Source organism: Syngnathoides biaculeatus, chromosome 2, assembly GCF_019802595.1.
Source record: "Syngnathoides biaculeatus isolate LvHL_M chromosome 2, ASM1980259v1, whole genome shotgun sequence".
NCBI lineage: Eukaryota > Metazoa > Chordata > Actinopteri > Syngnathiformes > Syngnathidae > Syngnathoides > Syngnathoides biaculeatus.
This window is the reverse complement of record NC_084641.1, coordinates 3,481,545-3,505,872: the sequence shown is the minus strand read 5'-3', so window position 1 is coordinate 3,505,872 and position 24,328 is coordinate 3,481,545. Positions and strand designations below refer to the sequence as shown.

The 24,328-nt window shown below is 40.3% G+C and overlaps 1 protein-coding gene across 2 annotated transcripts; it reads right to left on the bottom strand.

Annotated features, from left to right (window-relative positions):
- Window positions 1-489: 489 nt before the first annotated feature.
- On the bottom strand, window positions 490-23,104 carry acss2 (acyl-CoA synthetase short chain family member 2). 2 transcript variants are annotated; one of them, XM_061826885.1, is made up of 19 exons: window positions 22,505-23,104; window positions 21,877-22,072; window positions 18,751-18,842; window positions 18,561-18,664; window positions 18,418-18,490; window positions 17,772-17,847; window positions 17,428-17,533; window positions 15,902-15,949; window positions 13,980-14,117; window positions 11,681-11,851; window positions 9,626-9,759; window positions 9,421-9,553; window positions 9,302-9,358; window positions 7,171-7,251; window positions 6,980-7,088; window positions 6,816-6,884; window positions 2,154-2,330; window positions 1,062-1,136; window positions 490-993 (listed from the first exon to the last, which is right to left on the bottom strand). In XM_061826885.1, the coding sequence occupies exons 1-19, from the start codon at window positions 22,629-22,631 to the stop codon at window positions 866-868; spliced, it is 2,094 nt and encodes a 697-aa protein (XP_061682869.1). In that variant the 5' UTR covers window positions 22,632-23,104; the 3' UTR covers window positions 490-865. The 2 variants fall into 2 exon arrangements, with proteins under 2 accessions (XP_061682869.1, XP_061682878.1); XM_061826894.1 differs by lacking the exon at window positions 15,902-15,949.
- Window positions 23,105-24,328: the final 1,224 nt, after the last annotated feature.

The following is a 24,328-nucleotide window of genomic DNA, read 5'->3' as shown; positions in this document are numbered from 1 at the left end:
GGCTTCAATATGCATTTAACACGTCGCTATTTTTCTTATTAAATATATTTCCCAAAGTGTTATTGACCTAAAAATTTCTCCAGATGTTGGGAACAACTCAAGGGGATGCATACACAAAGTGTATAGAAAGCAGAACAAATCCTTTAGAAATTAAATTGTTTGCAATAATGTGAATTGACACAAGGAAAAAAAAAAAGTTTGGAACACACCTACTAGTATTTAATTATTTCTACTACTCCAAAAAAGGTGGGTAATCTAAACTGCTGTTTGGTACAAAGGAACAAACAATATTCATTCCTCCACCCCCATCCCCTTACATGAGTTGACATGGGAAGTTGAAACATTGATGGATCAGAGTATGTTGTCATCTTTGTCACCTGTTGACCTGTTAAATCCTTTGAAACTCTTACAATAAAGGGTGAAACACATCAACTTGACTTGAAACATTTTTGTAAAAGTGCGACACTTAAAATGGACAACAAAGCCGACCAGAGTGCAAAATTCATGTTTTTAATCCAAAACATGCCTTTGTTTAAAAACCCAAGACAAAACAAATGAATACAAAGAGCAGACTTACGACAAATCATCTTGAAGAAAAACTTGCAAAACAAATTAAAGTGAGCTAACTGGAGGATTGGAATTAATTTGAATCATTATAATGAATAAATGTGCATGTGTGTGTGAAAAAGTGCTGAAAATAAACGTTTTTATTTTTCACACACACACACACACACACCACACACACACACACACACACACACACACACACACACACACACACACACAGACCACTCCTATTATTGATGTTTGTTATCAGATGACAAGTTGATGAGCGGGTCCGTGGACGAGGTGCGCCAGGATGTTGTCACATGGCCGGGCAGCACCTGCTGCGGAAAAGCTGCTCCACCACCGACGAGTCGGCCAGCGTGGAGACATCGCCCAGATCCCGCTCACCGCTGGCAATCTTGCGGAGCACGCGTCGCATGATCTTGCCTGCAAGAGAAGAAGATTCCCAAAGAGAGTTTGCAAATTCAAAAATTCTAAGAATTTCAGATTTGTACCTGATCTGGTCTTGGGGAGCGCTGGAGCTTCCTGAATGAAGTCAGGTGTTGCGATGGCGCCGATCTTCTCACGCACTGTTGACCAAAAAGCACACACACATCAATTGAGAAGTCATATTTACCAAGGAGGAGACTATTTTTTCTGTCCAAAAATATAACTATAGTGGACCTTCACTAGTCACAGATAATTGTCACCCATTGCAATTGCAGACTTTTTTTTTTTTTTTTTAACGTAAACAATGCTTGAAAAAGTGGGGACAGACAGTCAATAGGTGTGTTTGGGGGCAGAAGAATAAAGTCCATTGATGCAATATTACTCACTTTTTTTCCTGGCAATTTTTATTTTCCCTTCAGATATTATTTTTCTATGAAATTAACACTGTGAGCTATTTTTTTTTCTTTTCCTTGTGAAAATATGTATTATGATATCCACCCAGAAAAAGATTGGAGAAAGTATATTTTTGTAAAAATACAAGTTTTCTGTGTGAATATTTTATTTTTATTCTTGTGAAGTTCATTTTTTCCCCACATTTTTTCTGTTAAAAAAAGGCTTTTCGGGTGGGATTATTATTATTTTCTTGTTACTTAAAATATATGCTCTCCTTGAGCTGGGACTTTATCCTTTATTTGTGTGTCCCAATGATCCAAGGAGCAAAGTGTCTGGGGTTGTATGATTCATATATGAAGCCAGAAAAATGATGGCTCAAAGATCCCCTTCGATGAGAAACAATTTGGATTACTTTGGCTTTCACCCAGACGTGGGTCACTGGGGCACCCCCTCTGGAGCCAGACCTGAAGCCTGCAGCCCGTTGGTGGGGCTCGCCATTGAGCCATGGGCACAGGCCGAAGAGACCACCTGGGTACCCCACCACCTTTTCGTCATGGCCGTGGAACAGTCGAACACCTAGCTCTTCACCCTAAGCAAGTTTCTAGAAGCACCTGGGAGTTCTGCCAACCAGAACAATCTAGAATGTCCCTTGGTAGAAAGCGGATCTCCCTACCCCAAGTTGTAAGAGTCAAAAAAGTGTTCTAACTTAAGTATTTGAACAAACTATTATCCTTGCATCCTTGGGAGCATTTTACTGAAGCCACCTTGTTTTTTGAGCTGGGCTTCTAGCGTGTGATTGAAGATGGTTCCATCGCGTAGCGTCACAAAGCAATAGAGACTCTCTCCTTTGACGGGATGAGGCCGACCCACCACGGCGGCCTCGGCGACAGCCTCGTGCCCCACTAATGCCGACTCCACCTCTGCTGTGCTCAGCAAGTGACCTGCAAAGATGCATTAAAATATGTTGGGCAAGAGCTGGGCCATATGAACCTTGAGTGAGTCTTTATTGGCAGAGTACGTTAAAACACAAAAAATGTATCGATCGTAGTTGGAGCCAATCTACGAGTACTGCAGCAAACATGCCGTAGCAGGGGTAGAGAAACTTTTCGACTGAGAGAGCCATAAAGGCCAATTATTTTAAAATGTCATTTCAAAGGAGCCATACAATATATTAAAAACTAAGTACAGGTGTATTTGCACATTTACATAAGACCAACACTTTCAGAGTACAATAAGTCTCTGAATTATTTTATATAACATTGTTACACTGTTGCTCACCAATGAAGACAAAAGTACTTCTAATCATCAACGCAACATCTGGTGCTGCACGGTTTTGCTGATGGCTTTGGAGTTCATATATTGTCAGATTAAGCTTCACGCAGGCGTTGAGACTTCCATCCGCTCATCGTGAACGTAATTCAATTTGATTTGCCATCATGATGGTACGATGGTGAACGGTTGTTGCCAAGAAGGGCATGTCTTTTATTCGTTTGATTATCTTGTCTTTATGCGGAAGTTGGCAAAATGTTTATTGGCAACATCAAGTGCAAATGCTTTGGCATACTGCCCCCCATCTGTGAATTTAAAAACACAACAGAACCCTCCCTCTCCACAAAGGCTGTCCATTCTTGACAAAAACAAAAATCAGTGGTACTCATTTTTGTCTTTAAGCGACCTTTGTCAAAAGCGTTTCCATAATTAGTTCTTCTGACATGATCAGCGTTCGACCCTTCTGCGCCTCCAAGACCTACAACAACTACAGCAACCCCACTAGAACAAACTGTCTCTGCGTCATTTGCGTTGCCTCCCACATCAAACTACGTCAACCCCACTAGGTCAAACCTTCTTTGCACGACAGAAATCACATGTACAGTATGTCGTTATGAGGGCTCCGTGAGCCATTTGCAACCACCAAAAGAGCCAGGTACGGCTCGCGAGCCATAGGTTCCCGGCCCCTGCGCTATAGTAATAAAACATACATTGAAGAGTTGTGAAGCAATATAAAGTCGCATCCCATAGTATTGGTAATATGGTTGAAGCAACAAGTGTGCAAATGATGCAGAGCCTCATGAAATGGCCTTAAAAATTTTAACTTCTAAGACTATTTACTCTTGAGAACCCCCCCCCCCCAAACACACACAAACCATTGCTCCCACCATAATAATTTTGATGTGACGAGCAATAAAAGGCGAAAAGATTATGCAACTAGCAAAGCTGTGTGTGATTGACAGCGGAAAAAGCACTGACATGACAACCATGACGTGGGTTAAACCAGCTCAAAGTCTGGCCTACAGACAAAGTTGAATCTTCTCTATTCATTGTAAATATTATAAGTCCTTCAGTGAGTCAGTAATCACCATGACCGATTTATGACCACATACTTCACTATGAATAATTATCCTACAATGAACTGCACAATTAACAGTAACACAATCACACTATTACACAATCTAAGGGCAATTTAGAGTCTTTGGAATGTGGGAGGAAAACCGAGCGCCCAGAGAAAATCCACACAGGCAACACCATGGAGGGGTCTGAAATTGTCCACTATAAGAGACAGTCTAAAACAAAGGTTTGTACACAATGCAGCTGGGATTTTGGTCCATTTCCATTAGGATTGAGGGTTAATTAAGATGAAAAAGTTCTATTTTGATCTAATCTGACAACAATTTTATGGCCCGTAGCCCTTTCCCGCCTTGAAGTGTCTCTGATGTCTTTGGACAGCTCTTTGGACTTAGCCATGTTAGTACTTGGAGTCTTCCTGAAGCTAATCTCAAAGAGGTGATTCTAATTAAGAACAAGATGTGGAGTGTAGGTTGACTTTTTAGAGCCACTGATTCCAAGGTGTACAAAAACTTCTTAAATTACTTGTGAAAGTATTTGGTCCCCTTCAACTTTTCACCACATTTCAGGCTTCCAAACACAAGAATGAACAACAAGTGGGAGACAATCGTGAAGTGGAACGGAATTTATTGGATATTTGACACTTTTTTTTTTATAACAAATAAAAACATGAAAAGTGGGTCGTGCAATATTATTCAGCCCCTTTGCATTAATACTGTGTAGCGCTACCTTTTGCTGCAATTACAGCTGCAAGTCGCTTGGGGTATGTATCAGTTTTGTACATCGAGAGACTGTAATTCTTGCCCATCCGTCTTTGCAAAACAGATCGAGCTCATTGAGGTTGGATGGAGAGCGTTTGTGAACGGCAGTCTTCAGCTCTCCCCACAGATTCTCGATTGGATTCAGGTCTGGACTTTGACTTGGCCATTCTAACGCCTGGATACGTTTATATTTGAACCATTCCATTGTAGATTTAGCTTTATGTTTTGGATCATTGTCCTGTTGGAAGATAAATCTCCGTCACAGTGTCAGGTCTTTTGCAGACTCCAACAGTTTTTCTTCCGGAATGGTCCTGTATTTGGCTCCATTCATCTTCCCATCAATTGGAACCATGTTCCCTGTCCCTGCTGAAAAAAAGCAGGCCCAATCCATGAGGCTGCCACCGCCATGTTTGACAGTGGGAATGGTGTGTTCAGGGTGATGAGCTGTGTAGCTTTTACGCCAAACCTATTGTTTTGCATTTTGGCAAAGGAGTTCGATTTTGGTTTCATCAAAACAAGAGTTTTTAATGGATATCTTTGAGAAATGGCTTTCTTCAAGTCACTCTTCCATAAAAGCCAGATTTGTGCAGTGTACGACTGTTGTTGTCCTGTGGACAGACTCTCTCAACTCAGCTGTAGATCTCTGCAGTTCATCCAGAGTGATCATGGACCTCTTGGCTGCATCTCTGATCAGTCTTCTCCTTTTTCAAGGTGAAAGTGTAGAGGGATGGCCGGGTCTTGGTAGATTTGCAGTGGTCAGATACTCCTTCCATTTCAATATGATTGCTTGCACAGTGCTCCTTGAGATGTTTAAAGCTTGGGAAATCTTTTTGCAACCAAATCCAGCTTTAAACTTCCCCACAATAGTATCTCGGACCTGCCTGGTGTGTTCCTTGGTCTTCATGATGCTCTCTGGACTTTAAACAGAACTCTGAGGCTATCACAGAGAAGGTGCATTTCTACGGAGACGTGTTTACACACAGGTGGATTCTATTTCTCATCATCAGTCAACATTGGATAATTCAGAGATCCTCACGGAACTTCTGGACTGAGTTTGCTGCCCCAATTTTATTTTTTTTATTTGCTAAAAAAGTATAAAATGTGCAATAAATTTCATTCCACTTCACGATTGTGTCCCACTTGTTGAATTTTAAAATTTTAATTCTATATCTTTATGTTTGAAGCCTGAAATGTGGCAAAAGGCTGAAAAGTTCAAGGTGGCCGAATACTTTCACAAGGCACTGTAAAATACAAATACATTAAAAAGTCATACAGATGTTTACGTACACTGTGCAAAGGCACAGATTTCATTTTTTGTCTCACTGTCTGAAGTCAAATCAGACTAACCTGTCCTGTTTCAGGACAGTCAGGATCACAAAAATTATTTAATTTTGCTAAATGCCTCAATAATGAGAGAGAGAGAGAAATTCTGAAAGAATGTCATAATATTTTCTTTAAGGTCAAAAGTTTACAGACACAAATAGGACTATGTCATGGCTTTGTTAACTGACAATATGGAAGTTAATTGATGCCACACCTGGGGATGTATTTAAGGCCACACCTCAAACACACTCTTTTCTTGTTTGAAATCATGAGAAAAATCAAAAGAAATCGACCTGGATATCAGAGAAAGAATCGTGGCGCTCCACAAATCTGGCTCATACTTGGATGCAATCGATAGATGGTTAAAGATGCCATGTTCATCTGTTCAAACAATTATACGCAAGCATAAACATCATGGGAAAGTCCTGCAAATACACCTTTCAGGAAAGAGATGGGCTCTGTTTCCCAGAGATTAACATGTTTTGGTCACAAATGTGCAAATCAACCCCAGAATAAAAGCTAAAGACCGTGAGAAGATGCTGGCTGAAGCATGTAAGAAAGTGTCATTATCCACAGTGAGTCCTGAACTGACATGGGCTGAAACATAAAAAAAAAAAAAAAAAAAAAAAGAGATTACACTTTGCAAAAAAAAAACACCAAGACAAGTATGTTAACTTCTGGAGACATGTCCTGTGGTTTGATGAAACTCAAATGGAGCTGTTTGGCCATGATGACCAACGTTACATATGGAGAAAAAAGGGGGAAGCTTATTGACGTGAGGGTCCAGCACTACTGCGAGTGACCCTTGTGAGGATAAGTATCTCAGAATATGTATGAATATATAAAAATCACAATTCTTGATATTTTTATATAACTGCCCCCTGCCCGACTCCATCCCCAAAGTATACAATTGCAATATTTTGCAATCAATCGTTTTTCTTCTTCTAATATTGCAAGTTTTGTAGTGGATATGGCCCAAGACTGACACGTTGTTCTTACCTGAAACGTTGAGCATGTCATCTATCCTTCCGGTAATCCAGTAATAACCGTCCTTGTCTCTACGGCAGCCTACATATTGGTGGGGGTGGGGGCAAAAAAAAATAAATCTCCATCATTAGTATGCTGATACATGGTTGAGACGAATTTCTACTGCAACCTCTCACCATCTCCAGTCACGTAGTACCCCGGGAACTTCTTGAAGTAGGTGCTTTCAAACCTGCCGTGGTTTCCGTACACCGTTCTCATCACACCGGGCCACGGCTGCTTGAACACCTGTTCAGATTGACCGGTCAGACACGTCGCCATTCCTTCTACCACAGAGTCTAGTTAAGATGTCAACTGAAGTGTTTCCTACCAGGTAACCTTCACTCGTGCCCTCCAACTCCTCACCCGACTCGTTCAAGATGGCTGGCACCACTCCGAAGAAGGGAAATGTCTGAAAAATAAGTCTGTTAGTGCATAACAGCAGGACGTGCAAAAAAGTCTCAAGGATCCAACCTCAAAATCGAATACGAAACCAGCCATTTGTCATTTCAGAAGCCATTTTGGGTAAATTCCTGGGCTTGTACTTTGGCCAAGTCAAACTCGGAATTTGGCACAAATGGATGCCAATCAGAGGCAGGTATGCAACACGGATGGGTAACACTAAATTTAGATTTTTTTTTGGGCCTATGCCATCCAATGTGGTTGCAGCATAGCGAAACGTTTACCGATCATCTTTACCATTCTCAGAAAGTCTATTAACCTCTCCCCTTACACACACACACACGCTAATTTTATTAATCAAAAGTATATTAGGTGGACATGTCTCTCAGAACAGAAACATCTACAATTTATAATGATACAACCTTTAACTAATTCAACCAGTTCTCTTGCACATCAGGCATATAAAACTGAAAATACAAGTTAGATTTGAGTAAGTTTTTTTTCTTTTAATATCATGGTATTACTGATAATGATAAAGTCATGCTAAATGTGAAATGTTCAGAAATATTCATCCTTCTAATGAAAACATGAGTTGTTTGTAGGGCAATATGACCTTAAAATAAACATAAAAAATACATTTATAGGATTATTTTTCCCTTTACTTTTAGAAAAACGAGCAAGCGGTTTTTCACAACATTAACAGTCAACTTACGCAAAAATAATTGGATTGGATGGACACCGCAAAAATGTCCCTTTTCAAAAAATGCAAATAAACAAAAACCTCAATAAATCAACATTTTTAAAATTGTTATTTTTCAGGTCAGAAAACTGAAGGACGCTTGAGTGCTGTCAGAAAAGTAACACTCCCTCAAACGTTTCTCATGCACAGGTGAGGCATTAAATATTTCTTGCTGAGAAGCACAAACCTCAGGTCAAATGTTTTTAAAACATGCAACAAAACGATATACACAACAATAATTACAACAACGTACAAAAAAAATTTGAACACTTCCGCCAAAGATACAGAGGCACTGCACAAGTGTTTCCACTGTCCGGTTTTCAAAAGATATAGGATAATCAATTCTAAAAAGATTCAATGAAGACAGCCCAAAACTGCAGTGATCGCATTCATCTTACAAATAAAATGAGTATACTGTTTAGGGACATACAATGTTGTATTATGCTGCACTGATCAATAATGTTGTTTTCAGTCTCGCTTGGCAATTTGATTGACAGCTACGGGCTTTGGCTCATCCTTTGTCCGTTTATCTAATGATATCTAATGATGTTCCTTAAGCAAAACTTCAATTAATGATGTGGTTGCATTTCATCTAGGGAGAGTAGAGTAGCGCACTTTTGTACATTTGAGTACTCATTTGGCATATCAAGTGCAGGAGGCAAAAGATTATTGAAGGGAAAACCTACAAACAAAAAAATAATACTTGCAATATCACAAGTTTTTTGCAAATTTTTGTACAGATTTTAGCAAAAATCATGGAAACTGGCACATGACTTCCTATTGCAGGCCACTTAAAATGATGTAGTGAGCCAGATAAAGTACGTAGGCCTTGAATTTGATACCCATGTTCTACAGTACAAATGGGAATGAAAAAAAATATATTTTAACTTCAAATCTGGCTGGACTGTTGCTCAATATTACAGTCCATTTAAAACCAGGTAGATTTCATCTAAATACCTCGGTACACTTGAATGAACATACATTTTAACAAGAAGGAAAATGTGAAATGAGTGCTAATTTTCACATTATATGTATGTTATTCTGTACTGTTAACATCACAATCTATATGGCAGGATTAAAGAAAATCGTATTGTCATGTTTTTCCCAATATCGTAACGAGTTACTTTGCTGGCAGCGACATTAGTTTAAGCAGACCAAGCGACGCACCTTTAACGACAGTAGACATGGAAAGTCTTTACTAATTAATTGCCCAGCCCTCGTTTGTAGCATTTACAATACAGCGTTATATTGGAGTATAACGCAGCGTAGTGTATTTTCCAGTTGTCTGAAGGTGGCTTTCTGCACACTATGTTTGACTTACAGCGGAGCCTGGCTTCATGGGGGTGGCTGCTGGCAGAGGCGTAATCACGTGTCCACCCTGGAAGACACAAAGCACAGTGATAGAGATGAGCCCGGCAGGTGGGCGCCCAACGAACTCACCGTCTCAGTCTGCCAGAACGTGTCAACGATGGGACATCTGCCGTCTCCCACCACCGTGAAGTACCACTGCCAGGCCTCGGGGTTGATGGGTTCTCCGACCGTGCCAAGAACCTTCAGGGAGTCTCGCTTGTACCTATGCATAACACACATTCAAAAATGTCCAACTAAAGTGGCGGCATGATGCCGCGGACGGTCAGTCGCTTACTTGTGCACCGGCTCGCTGCCATACTTCATCAACAGCCTGATCGCGGTGGGTGCTGTGTAGAACTTGCTAACGTGGTATTTGTCTACAATCTCCCACATGCGGCTAACATCTGGGTATGTGGGAAGACCCTCAAACTGAAACATACACAGTAAATGTCTCAGATCCATGGTATCCAACTAAAGTTAATTCTGCAGTTTTGCCACTAGAGCACTGATTTACAGTCAGAATTAAAGACAGCTTTGCAATCTACCCGTTTGATTTCTGTGACAATGGATGATACAGTTTGATACACAATTCTATCTCAATGGTTGGCTATGCTCTAGTTTGATATCTGTGATGATGACAACTATGACAAATTTAAAACAACCCTCCTTTATAAAGCAGCTGTATTTGGGAAGATGGCCCAATATAACTTTTTTTTTGGAACGCTTTAGACATTTAGTGATATGTATGCTTGTTCTTTTTGTTTTATCTCTGAGATGGACGTATTTTTTTCCCTGTAACAGGTAATCCTGCTTCCTGTGCAGCAGACAACAGCAACATGTTGCAAACTTCTAGATTTTTTTCATTTGCTCAATTTTTTAACCTATCTTTATTCAGATAAGGCAACTGAGGACATATTCTCAATGCCGACCTGGGTGCAGAGAGCATTTGTGCAGAGCACAGCAGCTCCTTAGCAACAATCTATAATATCCAAGCTTTTTCTTTTTTTCCCTACAAGCTTCAACAGACACCTCAAAAAATTGAGCAGCCCCAGCTATGTTCCCTCTCTTCATGGTTCTGCTGTTCAATTCCTCACTTGTGACCAATATCGAGGAATCTGGGTCAATAGTTCACCTACAATTGAAACGTACATATTGACAACACATAATGACTCTTGTAGTAGAACACTTGTAACCACCAGAGAAAAATGATTGCCAATATAATTAATGGCTCACACATTACCTGTATTTCAGAATCTACCACAGCACACAAAAATGTGAAGAAAAAAAAAAAAAACAAATGAAATATTGATGGTCTTGTTGCGATTTACCCACAAATTTACGAACACAGTGTGAACTCCGGGCAGGTTAGGTGAACACAAGGCTATAATTCTGCGGCTTGCAAGAAAACAAGCGGCTGCTGGGCTTTGTTGTACCTTCTGCCATCTTGTGGAAGACCATTTAATTGTTCTGCCTGGTGTTTATAAACTCGTTGCCTTTATTCCTGCAGAGGTTCACTTGGCCAAACTTTGATTGTATTGCAAGATAATTTTGCTTCATGTCTGTTTATGATTAGATTTCTTTTATCTTATTGTGAATGAGTGCATCGACAGGACCCTAAGGGTGGCTCAAAACTATAGATTATTTTGGAATTAATCATATTGGTTCATTCAAACAATAAGATGATCACAAAACATGATAAAATATAAATATTTAATATAAAATGTTTGTTGGAGTGTACCACATGTATGAAACCAGCATTCCATAACACACTGACCTAATGACAAACATGGACAATGACAAACCAGTTAAGTGAATGTTCCATAAAAAAAGTTCATAGGAACAAACTTTTCCAACGCCAATGTTTCTTTCATGCATTTCAAAATCTCATATAGACATAGTATTACAAGGTGGTGTTTTGGGCTCATATTGTATTTGGAATAATAAGTTATGACTGAGACAATAGCAAAATGGCACGTGACCAGAGAGAGTCAATCACAAGCACTGGCAAAAGAATAAGGAAGTGAAAATCTGAGCTTTTCCGGCAAATTTTCAAATCTTACTAAATTTGTAATGAAATTTCCAAAAGCAATTGTAACTTAATGACGTTTTCAACCAGTGTAAGGAACCGATTACAACTACGTTAAGTTTCGTAATTCTATTATGCAAAGGGAAGACATAATTCGTTCCTCTCAAATGCTGTATATACGTAAAGAGACACAGAGATCCGGCAACACCAAACGCCTTCAGTACAAACTGATTTGAGTTAAGTACTACTGCATGGCCACCTGTTCCCACATGACTGCAGCCAAAACTGAAAGTTCAGGTCATCTCGGGCCCACCCTGTCCTTACCAAGACGCTAGTGGCACCATTAGCCAGTGGGCCGTAGGTGATGTACGAGTGTCCGGTGATCCAGCCGATGTCAGCCGTGCACCAGTAGACGTCGTCCGCCCGGTGATCAAACACCAGCTTAAAGGTGGTGGCGGTATAGAGCATGTAACCGCTGGCAGTGTGAAGGACGCCCTGTAGAGGAGCGTGACATTAACGAGAGGGGATTAGGACAGTTCCAAATGTTTTTTTTCTTCCCCTTGGGGCTTGCATAATAATTAAGATATCAAAAGAAAACTGGCTTTGACAAACATTGCAGTATGTTAAAAGAGTGAAACCCCATAGATATACAACCAAGGGTGACAGTGCCGTGAAAAAGGATTACCCCCCTTTTCAAATTCTATTTTTGCATGATTTCCCCACTTTAATGTTTAAGATCATCAAAAAAATAGAACTAGACAGATATCACCCAAGTGAACTTAAAACGTTTTTAAATTATCATTTCATGCATTAAAGAATATGTTTCTGTCAATAGGGGAAGCCTATGAAGTTCGTTCAAGCGCAGAATTATCATGTAATACTACTATTTTTTTTTTTTACACTTTTTCATGTACAGTATATGGTATAAGTCAGTCACATGTATCCTATAGGTTGTCAGATTACATGAAACAACTCATACGTACAAATAATTTTGTCAAGGATGGTTTGAAGGAGACCAAATTTCACATTACAACAGATCAATGAACATTTAGCAAACCTATTGTAACATATACACATGTTTAAAGTTCTATAGACCTCTACTCTATCATACATCAAATTTAATGGGAGAGGCTTTTTGTCCAGTTTAGATTAATAGCAAATGTTTTTATTGTGTGCACAGATGTGGGTGTGTGCATATGGTTCACCAATGGGCAATCAATCATTGATCTCAAGATGGAATTGGACTGTGTGGTTTTACATTTCACTCAAATTGGCAGATATTACACACAGAATTTTTCACCCACATTTATAAATTGGCCAGGTTACCTTTTTTAAACTACCGGAGAAGTCTTGAATTGGCAAAACAAATTGACAGTATAAGTGTTTTTTTTTTTTTTTTAAATCCTCACAAACAGGGTTTGGGCTGGCACCCACTTTGTGATGATGGCTACAAGTTTGTGTTTCAACATGCTCTGCTATGACTGAATAACGAAAATCATATTGTTTTCTTCAGGAGGCCTTTCATGGACATCACAATATAATGTAACAGATCAATTATTGCTTTGTCGCATTTCGTTGGTTAAAGTTCATGTGTAACTTTCTCCGTCATTCCTGCCAGCAGTTTTTCCAAAAAGGAATGGATGGATCCGTGAGAATGATTGACAGCTCCCTTTTGACCAATCAGTGAGCGTCATTCACTGAACTCCGCCCATGCTGCCCACAGCCGTGATCTTTGACCCACCAACAAAGAATAGTCCTGCTTATATCCGATTCGAAAATATTGTGCTTCAATGTGGCTGGGGAACGTGTCAAGGAGACGAGCGCTATCCAGAGATTACTGGGAGGATATCTGGTGCGCTTTCACACCCCAAAGCGTAATTTCGCTAAATTCAAACGGTGGATTAAGGCTTGTGGCCGACCTTACGACCAGCTGAACGTATTGAAGATAAATCAGCACAAAGCAGTCTGTTCCAAGGTAAGTTAATTAAATCAGTCGGTATAACACCTTTAAAGAAAGGAGGAAGCTCTACCTGAGCCAGGCCAAACTCAACGCTTCCAGCCGCACCTCTAGAAGTGTTCTTATCCATGGTTAAACACATCATGTGAATACAAATATTTTGGGCCTACATTTACCCGTACAGTACATAAGTCCAGACCGATAGAGGTCATGGATACTGCCATAATTTATGTAAATTAATTATCCACTATGAACGTAGATATAATTCCCAATCGACATGTTGATGTAGTGTAAAAATGCAAACTTGCCCTGCTTTCCATTAACAATAGGCATCAGAAATTATCGCATTCGATGTCCAACATTAGTTTATGAGGTGCTTGATTCTTTCACATAGACTGACAACACATTGCAGAAACTTTAACTGGTGCTCCGTTTGTGAAACTTGACATTATGAATATATCCCTGTTGAAAGTCATTCAGGCCTTTCTGTACACTCTGTCGATATTTCTGATACCATGGGCAGAAAGGAAAAAGAAATACTATCGGGGATTCGCTCTAATGAATCAGTCTTAACATCCTTCGGCCGCACTGCGTCCACCATTTCGATCGGTAGCTTGGGGTGCATAACAACAGTATCTAAGTAGGCATGATCTTGGCTCATTCTACCTTGGGCTTCCCAGTGGACCCGCTGGTGTAGAGGATGAAGAGAGGGTCTTCAGACACGCACCACTCTGGTTCGCACTCGTCCGACACGTTGCACATCAGAGTATGCCAACATTTGTCCACTTCCGGGTTCCACGGCACCTTGCGAGGGGTGTGAGGATTCCAATGTCACAAAAATTGAACAACAATACTCATCAGCTCATGTCTTTGACCATCAATATCTCAACAGAAGCCGAAAGAAAATGTTAGTCAGACAAATAAGCCTCAAAAACTGAGGAAACGGATCGTCAGGTCAGTGGAAAGAATAAGTTTGTCTAATGCATCAAAATGAAAAATGCATTCTATTGGTTTCAGTTATGAGACAGCCAAATTCAGATATTATGCATACGTTAATTGGACATAAAGAGGCATCAATCCATTGGTAGTTTCGTAGATTATAAACTACAGGAGGACACATGGTAGAGTAGTAGATTAAGTCAGAAAGCCAAATTATGTTGAAGCTAAAACGAGCAAATAGTTCATTCTCACGCATCTTAATCAAGAAATGTCTTCAACTCTTCACACTTCAGTGTGTTGACCAATTTTTTGATAATTTTTTTTTTCATTATTACACCCTCTAGCATTCTTTGGGCTATAATGACTCCCATTCACAGCCTGAAAAGATAAAAATAATTAATTTTTACAATCATAAATATCCATCCATTGTCTGAGCCGCTTATCTTCACAAGGGTTGCGGGCGTGCTGGAGCCTAACACAGCTACCTTGAGGCAGGAGGTTCCCAGCCAATCGCAGGGCACATAGAAAAAAAAACATTTTCACTCACAATCACACCAAACAACAATTTAGAGTCTTCAATTAATGTAGGTTTTTGGGGATGCTGAGGAGACCGGAGTGCCTGGAGAAAACCCACGCAGGCATATGAGAAAAAAACTCCGCACAGCTGGGGCCGGGATTTGAACTACGGTCCTCAGAACTGAGGCACACACACACTAACCACACTTCACTGTGCCGCCAATCAATCATAAATGTAATACGTTTTAAAAGATGGTGAAATTATCAATTGCGGCATTTGATTGTGGTCATAGCAAAAACATGCAACAAAGGTTTTATGTACACAATATTATTTGGTAACAAAAAAAAAAGTAGTGTTATTTTCATGCTCATATGAACAAATTTGGATGTGTGATGTGAACAAGTGTTGAGAGACAACAAGGACATAAAGAGTGTTAGTTTATTCCAAACATCAGCAAACATCTGAGAACATGGACAACCTTTTCTTTTTAATTAGTAATGGCCAGTTGACTCCAGCAAATAATCAAGCAATACATTTTTCTATACTGTGTAAGGTACACTACCGTTTACAAGTTTTGGATCACTTAGATATGGCCTTATTTTTAAAAGACCAGGACAAATTTTTGAACAACATTAAATATTGATATATATATTTTTTTTTAAGTGTTTTTCTTTCATTTTGAATTATGCCAATCTCTATTTCCAATCATTTCGGTGAGATTCCTTATGTGATCAAGGAGAATTTTTCGTGTTTTCGGATGTTTGCCCTTGTTTGCAGAAATAATATACTACTCTCAGTGGGTAGAAACAAACTTTGTATGTGGATGGTAATCAAGGCTGCAAGCTTGAGGATATAGTTTTGTCATTGAAAGGTTTCTATTTATCTACATTTCCAAGTGGTGCGACTGAATGTCTTTTGAGAGGTCAAGCTGAGTATTCCACTAGAATTTTTGCAACTTCACTTTAATATTGTAACTTTGTATCAATGCTAAATATGCTACAAAAAAGCAGGAAAATCACGAGATTGTTTTTACCCATCAGCAGTTTTTTTTTCCTTTTTAAAGCTGAATGTGGTGGATGTGAAGCAAAAAGAAAAAGTGGGGAAGGATTTTGGCCTGAGGGATGACAAGTACCTGTGGAACAAGACGAGTTTTTCTTACTCTGACTGTTTCCATCTCCTTCTGGAGTGAGGAAACACAGCAAGCGGGGGATGACCATGAAGATGGGTTATTTACAAAATGAAAAGGGAAAACAACAACACAATGAAGCCTGTCTAAAGAAGTCCAAAGCCCATTAGGTCGTAAAAGTTGCAAATCTCAGGTGGTGCAAAATTATCACTTATCCTCACAAGGGTTGCATTTTGAAAAATTACCAATTCTAAGGGCAGATCTCACTTGCAGAGACGTTGCTGCGCCCGCTGAGGATCAGTCATTGCACTCAATGTTGATTGATTGTACACAAACTTAACAGATTGCAGTTCAGAAGAAGCAGTTCATACATTTCACACCTGAGCAAGTCATGGATAATTAATTTGTGATTTAAATTTTGCCTTCTCCCAATTATAAAAACATAACCAGAAAAAACAGGTTACGCGCCCCACAGCGCTGCGCTCGCTGCATGCCAGGTGACACGCAGGGCTCAAAAGCCCAATACTAGAGCCGCTGTTGATAAATATCATTACATTTTTATCTAGGTATTTACTGTTGCTAATTTCAAAATTAAATTAAATTCTTACAACTCAATAAATATGCCAAGATTTTAAATGTAACAATGTTATTAATCATGATTTGAATCTCAATCAAAATAAATGTGATTCATTATTTTTGGCCTGTAATCAGCCAGCCAAAATTATTAGTGACATTCGTATTATTTTAGTATTATTTTCTAGGGAAATCCCAATCACATTTTTTTTGCACCCGAGGTTGAGCCTCTACTTTATTTTAAATATCTACTGAGTCCTGATCAGAGATGGAGAGAAAGAGAGAGAAGAACTGACATCAAGCATCACTTCTCAGCAATGCCACAGCCTGATGGCGTCAACGCTACAGCACATCCAGGCAGTGATTCAAGCATAGAGATTCCAAAACAAGTATTGAAGATTAACATAAAGTACCATATTTTCATTGATCTAATGTGACCCCATTTTTTTTTTCTTCAAAAACAGATGTAAATGGTGATTCCTTCAGTTTCTAATTCATAATTTCATGGGTCTTATGAGCTGGAAACCCAAATTATGTAAAAATAAAATAAATAAATTGTGCACCCTAAATCTATCTTACATGAAAGTGTACCTTTTTGAATGAATTTATGATAGTCTAGTTTTTAGGAAAGGGTCTGTAGATATGCTCCACCCTTGAACGAAAAAATTTGAATTTACCATGAGTCCTTGGTAGTGGTAATTTATTTTAATACAGTATGTTTGACAACAGAGGCAATTCAAAGCAACCAAATAAACGTTGCAAATGGGAGAATACGGCGAGTATCGTTAACTTAAGGTAGCGATGCATTCTGCAACCATGGATAGCAACTTGAGCTTTTTAGGAAAAATATGCATCAGAAATGTAAAGATCGCGGTTTTGGTATTAGACTAGTTGGGAGTGCAATTCTCTTTGTAGGCGTGGCAGTTTCGCAAAGGAAAAGATGTGAAAAATGAGTTTACCTGGAGGTCAGGACACGGTCGTTTGGCGGGAGGAGAGCTGAGAGAAGTCTCTTGTGCTTCCTTGGATAAATGTTTCAGTACGATGCACCGACCGACTGAGAATCCTCTGAACGCAAAAAAAAAAAAAAAAAAAAAGACACTGCATCATTTCCGCTGTTTATTATTCTTAAAATGTAATATAGGATGAAGGTGGTGAGGCAGACATCCACATGAGCACAAGTTGAAGTGGCCTGCAAGAAAATCATGACCAATGCATTTTCTCAATGTTTATAGTAAAAATACATAATGGCTCTAATACTTGTACATGTACTATAGTCCGAATTGTGTGGATGCGTGCAGAGTACTTGTCTGTGCATTTTTGCAGGGCTTCATCTGCGATGAGTTTCAGGTTGATCAGCTTATCTCCTCGGTAAAAGCCATCTGAAGGAAGAGATCAATAATAGAAGGGGGAGGGAAAAAAAATAAAAAAATAATCACACCAACTAATAAGTATTTGTCACAAGAAGCTTATGGCAAACGGTTGTTCATTGCACTTTATTTTCCTCCGCCTTAGTCTATTTATGGTTGACTTTTCATTTGTATAATTTGTATCGGTATAAGCAATTTTTCATCTTGCACCATTCGACCAAGAAACAGTTACATTTGGTGGAATTACGGGGCTGCGAATCCAGCGCCTTTTCCCCCCATTTCGTATCCTGAATTTTCCTTCACAACCAGAGATAATTTTTTTTCTGAGGAGACGTTTTGTAATCTGAACTTTTCGTTACTAGAGACATTCGTAAGTAAATGTACCACTGTGTATGTATATAAATTACACATGTATAGTTGTCAGGTGTGGTGCTGTCATTGGCTGAATAAAGTAAATATGCAAATAATGTATTTGACTGACATTCTTACATGCATCTGATATTCATGTGTGAGCGTTGCTTATTCTGCTCTATTGTATGCCATTTATTAATCTCCCATTGACAATAAACCGTGTGAACTCACCCGCAGTGATGAGCAGTGAACACTGAGAATCCACAATCCTCTCACACAGCGACTCGGCAGAGAAACCTGCAAACTAGCAAAGGGCATTCCAACATCATTTCCCATCCACGCGGGATAACCCCTACCGTCCGTTCCCGACATACCACGACAGAGTGAACGGCTCCGATGCGAGCGCAGGCCAACATCGCCACCACCAGCTCCACCACCATCGGCATGTAAATGGCAACACGGTCCCCTTTTGCCACACCTGTTACACACACACACATCCAATTAAATGACCATCACACTCTCTTGCAGCAGAAGGGCCGTTAAAAGTGGGTGCTCCAAAGGTACCCTGTGACTTCAGGACGTTGGCAAAGCGACACACGCAATTCAGCAGCTCTCTGTAAGTCACTGTCAGCTCATCGCCAGGCTCATTGCCTTCCCTGCAAAGACAAGCACGTTTTTTTTTTTGTTTTGGGTAGTATGCTCAGTTGACGGGCAGCGGAGTAGATGAGAGGTTGCCAGGTCTTCCTCGCATCTCTGGAGATGTGACATTAGAATCTCCACTCAGGCATACCCGCCAAATTTATTGTTTGAATTTTTTTTTTTTTTTAAAAGGAGATGTAGCTGATGACAATCCTGCTGCCACAACTCATGACACAGAGCCTTCATCTCCACACTGGCTGGGGGGAAAACGGGCTTTGGCTTTCCCACTGGCAATAGGAACAAAAAAATTTATTGATCAGAGTTTGAGAATCGTGCGCATCTGCCTGTGCCTCTGTAAAAATGCTCGTCAATTATGTGACACAGGAAAACATACAAGGACATTTAAAAAAAAAAAAAAAAAAAAGTTAGGACAACTTCTTTAAAAAGGAGACCAGGCCAAGTAATAAAATAAAAAAAATAAAGGTTACGGCAGCACAGTGATTCAGATGGAAAGCGTTGGCCTCATAGTTCTGAAGACCCAGGTTCAATCCTGGCCCCGCCTGTGTGGAGTTTGCATGTTCTCCCCGTGCCTGTGTGGGTTTTCTCCAGGCACTCCGGTTTCCTTCCACATTCCAAAAAACATGCATGATTAATTGGACACTAAATTCTACTTGGCGTGATTGTGAGTGTGGCTTTTTTCTCTATGTGCGCTGCGATTGGGTGGCAACCAGTTTAGGGTGTACTCTGCCTCCTGCCCGTTGACAGCCGGGATAGGCTGCAGCACTTCCGCGACCCTTGTGAGGATAAGCGGCTAAGAAAATGGATGGATGAAACAAGGTTACCCAGAATTTGGACTATCTTGTTTTAGAGACACAATCTCAGAGCTCCCACTAATTACAACTACATTCAGCATGATGCAAAGCTGCATTTTGCTAAGTAGTGTGGTTGCAAATACAGTAAAAGCTATTTATTTTTCCAATGTGAATTAAAAAAAAAAAAAAAAAAAAAAAAAAAAAAAGCATTCAGGTTGTAAAACGCCAATAAAACGCATGTGTCAACCTGCTGTACTCTGTTATCAGATGCAATGTCTGAAGAGAAATCACCTCACCCATACTGGCAATAATGCTGAAAGGTCACTTCAAACGGCGACATTGATTACAAGGTCAATTATGGACTTTTTGCTATATTTGCACTTGAAAGAATAAATGAAGCCGCTTTGCTTTGACTAGGCAGCCAATAAGGTCGGCTTTGTGGACAGCGCTGCAGTGTTTGTTTTTTTTTAAATACACTGGCCGTGCTCATCCGTGAATTTACCAACACGCGGTTTAACTCAACACATTACGCTGATCCCAGTGGTGAACTTGTGCTCGTAACAAAAATATAACCTTCCTTATTGAGTTTGCTGTTAAAAAAAAAAAAAAAAAAAACATTATTAGGCTGACAATTTTTAGAGAAGCTCCATCAGACCATTTCTTGGGGTAGAAGTTATAGTCTTGAATTGGTGATGTGGGTTTCACAACGTCTCCCCTTTTTCGGTATTCACACTTTTTACGCTAACAAAAAGAACAAACCAAAAATACTATATTGATGCGGGACCTGTTAAATGTTACACTGAGTCTCCGCCACGGGCCACTAAAAAGTGGCAGACCCCAAGTCATGTTTATGTCCACAGACACATGAAAGTATAATTATTTACATGTAGTAGTTTAAGAAGAGAGTGGTAGCTCAGTGGTTAGAGCACTGGTTTGGTAAACCAGGGGTTGTGGGTTCGTATCCCACTGGGGCCTTCACTCCCTGAGAAGGGTTGCGTCAGGAAGGGCATCCGGTGTTTTTTAAAAAAAAAAAAAATCGTGCCAAACATATATATGCGTTCATCTGAGATGATACGCTGTAGCCGAAAGAAACACATCACACAGTTTAAGAAGAGAGTGGTTGTTCAGTGGAAGTCTGATGAAGTTCAGACCCTCTTTTAGGACAGTAATCCAGGTCCTTACAAAGACTTCACATACTTTTTGTTGCAACTGATTGTAGATGTACATGTTTTTCCTTTACAAAGTCCTGTTTACACACAATAACCTTGTCACAAAATGTTCGACTTTGAAACTTGTTTTCAGACATCTGCACTTTGAGACTTTGTTGTTGGGCAAACAAATGGCAAGAGGAAATATTCTTCTGTCAACTGCAGTGGTTATTTAAAGTGCTCTGTAAAAAAAGATTGAGTTGTATGTTTACACTTTACAAACAAGGAAGCAAGAGAGAGCCAAGTGGACTTGAACTTGAAGCCTATTCCTCCCTATTCTAGAGTTGAGCATATGACATTTATCATTTCTTAATATTGTTTTGATAATTTTATTTATCGATCATGAGTTAGCCAAGGCTTAGCTGATGTCCTCTTTAATCCTTTATATGGTGCTGAACATGGCTAAGACCAAAGAGCTATCCAAAAACACCAGAGAAAACATTGTAGACCTCTTCAAGCTGAAAAGCGCTACGGGGCAATAGCTAAACTGCTTGGTGGAAAAAGATCAACTATTGCAACAATTATTAGAAAATGGAAGAAGCTAAACATGCCTGTCAGTCTCCCTTGGACTTGGGGCTCCAAGATAGATGTCACCTCGTGGTGTATCAATAATCCTAAGAAAGGTGAGGAATCACCACAGAACTACATGGGAGGATCTTATCAATGACACCGCCGTTACCAAGTTTACTGTGGGAATACAATAAGACATCATGGTTTAAAAATCATGCATGGCACGGAAGTGTCCCCTGTTTGAATCAGCACACGTCCAGGTCTGTCTTAAGTTTCCCCATGACTGTTTAGATGAGACCAAAAAATAACTTTCTGGACTTATTTGCAATCACCTTGTTTGGAGGAGGAAGAACATCCCAAAAACACCATCCCTAATGTGAAGCATGGGGGTCGTAGCATTATGCTTCGGGGGTGGTGGTGAATTGATAACTTGTTGACAAATTGTTGCACCTCTATTAACGCAACTTCTCCACCCTTTGTCGGACGGGAGTAAAGAGGCGGGTTAGGAGCATCATACTGACCAGTAGAAGGCCACTTTGTCACCCAGCTTCCTGTCGTGAACGTTGCGGTCGAGCACGTTGTAGCAGACATTGGTGGACGCCCCCTCCATGCACTTGATGAAGATCTCTCCTTTGGTCACGTCAAAGTTGTAGTCCAAGAAGCGACCCGTGTGTTTGCTCTTCCAGAAGAAGTCCTTCGCCATGTCCCCCCAGAACTCTGCAGGACAAAAACAAAAAGATATTGCGCTTCTTGTGATTGTTGCCAAACAATAAGTAAAATTATTTCAGTTGACACTTGTATTGAAAAAGAGGTATCACTTAGTTGTGTACTGCATATACAATACTACGATGAGGACCTTGCACCTTCATAAGGCTTGCAATCAAAACGACCCTCTGAGGGAAAACACAAGTAAAATTCGTTGTATGAGACCCGTGGACGAACCAATAGAATAATTCATTCTAAAATTATTCCCAAGTGAGAATATCGCTTTGTTCTTCCAGTATTTTCCTGTCGTCATTCACACTTCCGTATGTTTTAACATCACCAACAGTGGCATTACAATAAGAAGTAGAGGTCGTAGTAAGAGTTGTGCACGCTTGAAGACATCATTAATCCATTTTATACAATCGATGGCTAGAAAACACTTACTGTCAGGGTCCTCGATGGACTGCATGTACATTTCTTTATACTTATCAAAGGTGGGCACGTGGGCCCCCCTACGCATCTCCTCAGCCCCGTGAAATACGTCCTCCTCGGGCGCCTTGTCGGGAATCATGGTCGGATGATGCGTTGAACGCTCACAAGCAACACAATCAATCCCAGCGAAGGTGCTATTTTGCTGCACTCAAGATCGCCCTCCTTTCTGTGTTTCTCTCCCCCCCCCCCCCCTTGATTGTTATATTAGCAAAAAAAAAAAAAAGGTCCTTGGTTGACTGATTTGGGTTCCCTCCGGTTTTCCGTGATGCAGGACGGAAAGGGAACACGAGGTCCGAAATGAAATCTGACGTGGAGGAGGCTGGGGCTGCTAAGCTAACGTGCTATGAGAGCGGAAACACCTATTTACGCGCTGAAGAAGACCAGTTCCAGTCTTCTCTTGTCACCAAACTAGTCGACCTTGTTTTGAAAGACACACAGGGATTCCAAGTGAGCCTCTGGTTCCCGGGGGCCGAGGGGAGGAGGAGTGCTCGAGTCCTTGAGGGTGCCTTCCTGGTGGCAAAGTCTACTCCCGCCCCTTTTGACAAGCCCGATGACCTGACCTCTGTTAACCCCCAACCTGCAGCCAATCACAGGCGCGATGCGTTCGTCAATGCACGGACTTTACAAAACTCTCTAAGGATGGCAGCAGCCAATCACAGGCGCGAGGCGTTCAATGACTCAAGGATACCAAGATGAGAGATTTTAAGGTGTTCTTACACTAAGCATTTCTGACAATGCGTGGACTGTCACATTCACATACACCAGCAATTTATTTTTCAATCAACCTAATCTGCATGTTTTTGGGACGTGGGAGGAAACTGCAGTGGCTGAAAAAAACTCACAGGTACAGGGAGAACATCAAACTCCACATAGGCAGGGCTGGGATTTGAACCCAAGTCCTCAGAACTGTGAGGCATACGCTCTGTGTCACGGCAGTATAACTATCCATCGATTATCTGAGCTGCTTAGCCCCACAAGGGTCGCAGGAGTGCTGGAGCACTGGATTGCAGTAAAACTAAACTTTCTTCAGTAAAGGTCCCATATTTTGGCTATTTTAGAGTGAATTTATGGCATTTATTTAGTATAAAAGTGTTAATTTAATTTAGAAAACCATCTTTGTTTTGTTATGAATGTCCACAAAATGTCCCTCAGACAGCTACTTCTGTTTGACCCACTTTTGTATCTACTTTGTCCATATTTGGCTAAGACCACCCTCCCTTCCCTCTGATTGGCTGCCTCCATTTGGAAGACTCCCTTGTGAGAACACATTGACAGTTCTGGCTCAGGAGCGGACAGCCAGATGGAGCTCTTTGTTAGTGAAGTAGTAAGTTCGAGAAATTCCAGTGACCTGATTTCAGGCCTCCCAGCAGAAAAACCTATGGAACTCATGAAGGCATGAATGATTTTAATTCAGATTAAATATTTACTGAAGTACCACAGACAATATTACATCTCAAATAGTTCCGTAAAATATGGGACCTTAAAGTCCTAGTGACACGTATGGCATGATTTTTAGTATATTTTTAATTAAAAAAAAAAAAAGGAATGGACCCGTCCGTTTTTTCACCACACGTAATGATGTTGTCGTATATGGATTTTTGTATCTCCCACCATGAAAATCCCCTTGAGGCATTCGTTTTGGAGAAGAAGCAGGAAGTGACCTTTTTTACAGAAGTCCACACTCCCGGTTTCATGTGTTTATACCTGTTTTACCGGCGCGAAAGTAGCTGTTTTTTTTTGCATGTTAGCCAAAATGTCAGCTCGTTGTATTGCTGG